Here is a 4060-nt window from a genome sequence, read left to right on the forward strand (position 1 = left end):
TAAAATTCAATCTTTTAAAAACTACATTTGCTGATCTTGTAAATCAAACTCAAATATTAATTTATTTCTGTAACCCAAATATATATTAATTTTTATATTTGTTAATTATTATTATTTTTTAAATCGTAATCATATGTAACACATAATTTTATAGAAAATCCTAATTACACTAACAAACACATATTTCTCTTTTTAATACATATACATTTTTATTTAAAATACTAATTATGCCATTAAAACATAACTATTTGAAGTTATCCATTTTAATAAACTTTAAAATTTAATTATTGTACTTTTGTTTTCAATCAAACATTAAATGAAAGTCAAATTACATTAAATAGTAATCAATGTATTTTTGAAACTCAATCCCATATTAATTTTTGCATATACTTTTTATTTTTTTAAATCATTAATATATATAATGCATACACATTATAAGCTTGGCTAACCAATGTAATGTAATAAATAAAACAAATTTGATTTATTGTTTATCATATGCAAGTAAATATATACATCCTTAAAAAGAAACAAAAGTACATAAAACATTCAAAAAACAAACAAACATCCTATGTATTAACTTTGGACTAGATTACCACAATGCAACCAACCCAACAACTCTTGACTTGATGGTCTTGACTTTGGACTCTCACTTAAACAAACACAAGCAATCTCAAGAACTTGCAACATCTCCTTACCATTCTCTTTATCGAAAACCATCGGGTCGAAAACCTCTTCTTCCCGATGCTCCCGCCTCATTTCCATCACCCACGAGATCAGATCCCGACACCCCTTCGGCTTGCACATATCCATCGGCCTCTTACCCGTCAAAAGCTCCAACAGAACGACCCCAAAACTATAAACGTCACCCTTATATGACGCAACCGAGGCTTGCCCGTACTCGGGTGGAATGTACCCTAGTGTCCCAACTAAGTCAGTAGTTACATGAGTGTCATGAGGCAGTAGTAGTCTTGCCAGCCCGAAATCGGCTAAATGGGCCTCGAAATTCTCGTCTAGGAGGATATTACTCGACTTTATATCGCGGTGAACGATATGCGGGTTACACGATTGGTGCAAATAAGCAGGCCTTTAATCGCACCCTTCCCGATACGTAACCGCGTGGCCCAGTTCAGTTTTAACGGGCCGTCGGGTTTTTCGTGTAGCCAGTAATCGAGACTACCGTTTTCCATATACGAGTATATTAAAAACCGGTCGTTTTGGTGTTGGCAGTACCCTTGAAGGAGGACTAAATTCGGGTGTTGGGCTCTTGATAGGGTTTCGACTTCGGCTTGGAACTCGCGGTCGACTTGGCCCGTGTCACCCGTGAGGCGTTTAATGGCGACTTTTTGACCGTCGGGAAGTGTGGCTTTGAACACGAGCCCGAACCCGCCACACCCGATTATGTTAGCTTGGTCAAAACTGTTGGTTGACTTCAAAAGATCGTCGAGTGTGAGCTCGTCTTTCGTTTGAAAAAACACGAGTTTTGATTCGGGCTCTTCTTTGTTGCTACCGTAGCCATCTTCATTCACGGGCCCGATTTCTTGTTTATGGGTCACGCGGAGTATGATCACGAACATGAGTGCGAGTAGAAACAGCGTCCCCAACCCGATCCCGATAGCCATACCGACAACTGGCCCGTTACTTTTCTTCGATGCCACGGCTGTAGACCGATAAACCCGACTGTCTTTATCTTTATCTTTATCTCCGCAACTAAACACACATAAATCTTTGTTTCCTTCAAAACTATCGTTGCCGAAAGTACCAAACTGCCCTCCGCTCGGTACCATCCCGGTCAGGCGATTATACGCGACATCGAAAGTCGATAAAAAACTTAAATTCACCAACGAAGGAGGAATAGGGCCCGACAGATTATTATACGAGAGGCTCAGCGTCTCGATACTCCTCATCCCCGACAACTCACTCGGGATTCCACCCGATAACCGGTTTCTCAAATTCAAAACATGCAATCTTATCAAGTTCCCGAATTCGGGCCAGATTGGTCCGGTAAGAAGGTTGTATTTCAAATCAATACATGGTGGGAAGCTCATAACCCGCTTGTACTGCAACGGTGACACTTGGGCGCTAACATTCGGTTTCGTGAAAAATGGGAAATCGGGTGAGTCTTCTTCTATAGTGACATTTAGGAGACGAAGACTCCGTAAACGAGTGAGACTCTTCGGGATTTGGCCCGTTAAGGAATTATTGGACAAATCCAAGTAAAAAAATGACCCGAAATCACCCAAATAAGACGGGATTGTCCCGGTTAACCGATTCCAGGACAGATCCAAAAACTGTAACTGAGTTAAACCTCTTAACCACGACGGGATTACACCCGTGAGCCCGCAATAGGGGATCACGAGAGCTTTGAGTGCTTTGAAACGAAAAGAACCGTCATCCGGAAAGTGTTCATTGTGAAAATTAAGGGTGAGAATCAACACGGTTAAGTTCGGGCAGTGCTGCAGGATCCTAAGGGCGGATTTAACGTTACTTAAGCTGCAATTCGAGAACGAAACGTACGTTAACGACTTCAAATCACTAAAACTTTTCGGGATTTCGCCTACAAGTTTGTTTCTAGCAAAATTTATAGCTCTCAACTTATGACACAACGAAAGATCATCCGGAACATAACCCGAAAAGTTATTGCTACCAATATCAATCGAAGTAAGATTCGTCATCACCGAACAGTTAAACTTGATCGGCCCGTTAAACGAATTGTTCTGCAGATTGATCACGGAAATGCTCGGTGAGTTAGCCAACGATTTTGGAATCGGGCCCGTGAAATGATTTGTACTCGCCACGAAACGGGTCAGTTTCGGAAACTTATGGAAAAAATCAGGTAAACGGCCAGCAAGTTTCCCGAAATATCCAAACGAGCAATTGAGCTAACGGAATTCCCAATTCGGGCGATTCCATCGAACTTATTATTCTGAAGATCCAAATCCACCAACCGCGGTAAACAGAAAACAAACTCTGGAATTGGACCAGAAAGATTATTATTAGCTACACAAACATGTTCCAAGAACCCACAATTCTGGAGTTCGGGTGGAAAACTCCCGGTAAACGAATTACCCGCGAGTTTAACCACCCGAACTCGCGTGGAATTCACACACAACCCACCCGGAACAGACCCACGAAGCGCGTTCTCTGAAATGTCTAAATACTCAAGTTTAGGCAGATATAAACTACCCGGAAACCCACCCGAAAACCCATTACTATTCAAATCAAGAATCTGCAAATGCCTTAACCGAAAAACCGAAACCGGAACCATACCATTCAAGAAATTGTGTGAAAGATTTAGGGTTTTGAGTTGGTCTATATTGGAAACAAGTTCCGAAACCCCACCAGTTAATCTTTTATTATGGAGGTTTAATTCAATAACCCGACCCGAATGTGGGTCACAAGTAATACCCACCCAATTACAGCAGCTGGAATTCAATTCCAGCCAACCCGGAATTGGCGATTCCAGTTCTTGGCTGAAGGCTTTTAAACCCACTAAATCATTGAAATTGCATGTGGGTTTTTGTGAATCCCCAAGATTTAGCAAGAGCAAGAAGACCCATATCTTGGATTTGTAAGTCATCTCAAAAAGATGTGAGCTTTGGGTGATTCTTGAAATTCAAGGTAAATTTCAAGATTTGTTAAAGTGAGGGTAAAATGGGAATAATGAAAAAGAAGTAGAACAAGAAGAAGAAGATAATGAAGAACATAGACAAGTTGTGTGTTTGGTCCATAAAATTTAGTTGAGTTTATGTTTGGTTTTTTTCTAGAGAGAGAAAGAGGTGGTCAAAGGGGTGTGATGAGAGAGAGGAAGTAGGAAGCCGTTGGGGGCTTGGAGGTGGTGAGAACACAAGGATAATAATTAAATTAAAAGGGGGCATGGAGATCCAGAGATTGTGTTATTTTTGGAAGATAAGTATTGATTATTAAATTGTGAGATGATAATTAAGTTTTTGTGAAAGTAGTTCTTGTCTTCTTGATTTTCAACTTATTTGTGTTGACTAGGAATTAAATTCCATTTACTATTCCGTATTCCATTCATTAATGGCATACAATTGGATTTCTA

General features: G+C 40.2%; 1 protein-coding gene across 1 annotated transcript; it reads right to left on the reverse strand.

Moving 5' to 3' along the window:
* Window positions 1–573: 573 nt before the first annotated feature.
* LOC143617054 (phytosulfokine receptor 1-like) lies at window positions 574–3796 on the reverse strand. The gene is given in 3 exon segments (XM_077089717.1): window positions 574–1082; window positions 1085–2854; window positions 2857–3796. Coding segments are annotated over 3 exon segments (3000 nt in total). The 5' UTR covers window positions 3578–3796.
* Between the last annotated feature and the right edge of the window lie 264 nt (window positions 3797–4060).

Source organism: Bidens hawaiensis, unplaced genomic scaffold (assembly GCF_021521415.1).
Source record: "Bidens hawaiensis isolate Kalapana, Puna unplaced genomic scaffold, B.hawaiensis_p1.1 tig00051718_1, whole genome shotgun sequence".
In the NCBI taxonomy this organism is placed as follows: domain Eukaryota; kingdom Viridiplantae; phylum Streptophyta; class Magnoliopsida; order Asterales; family Asteraceae; genus Bidens; species Bidens hawaiensis.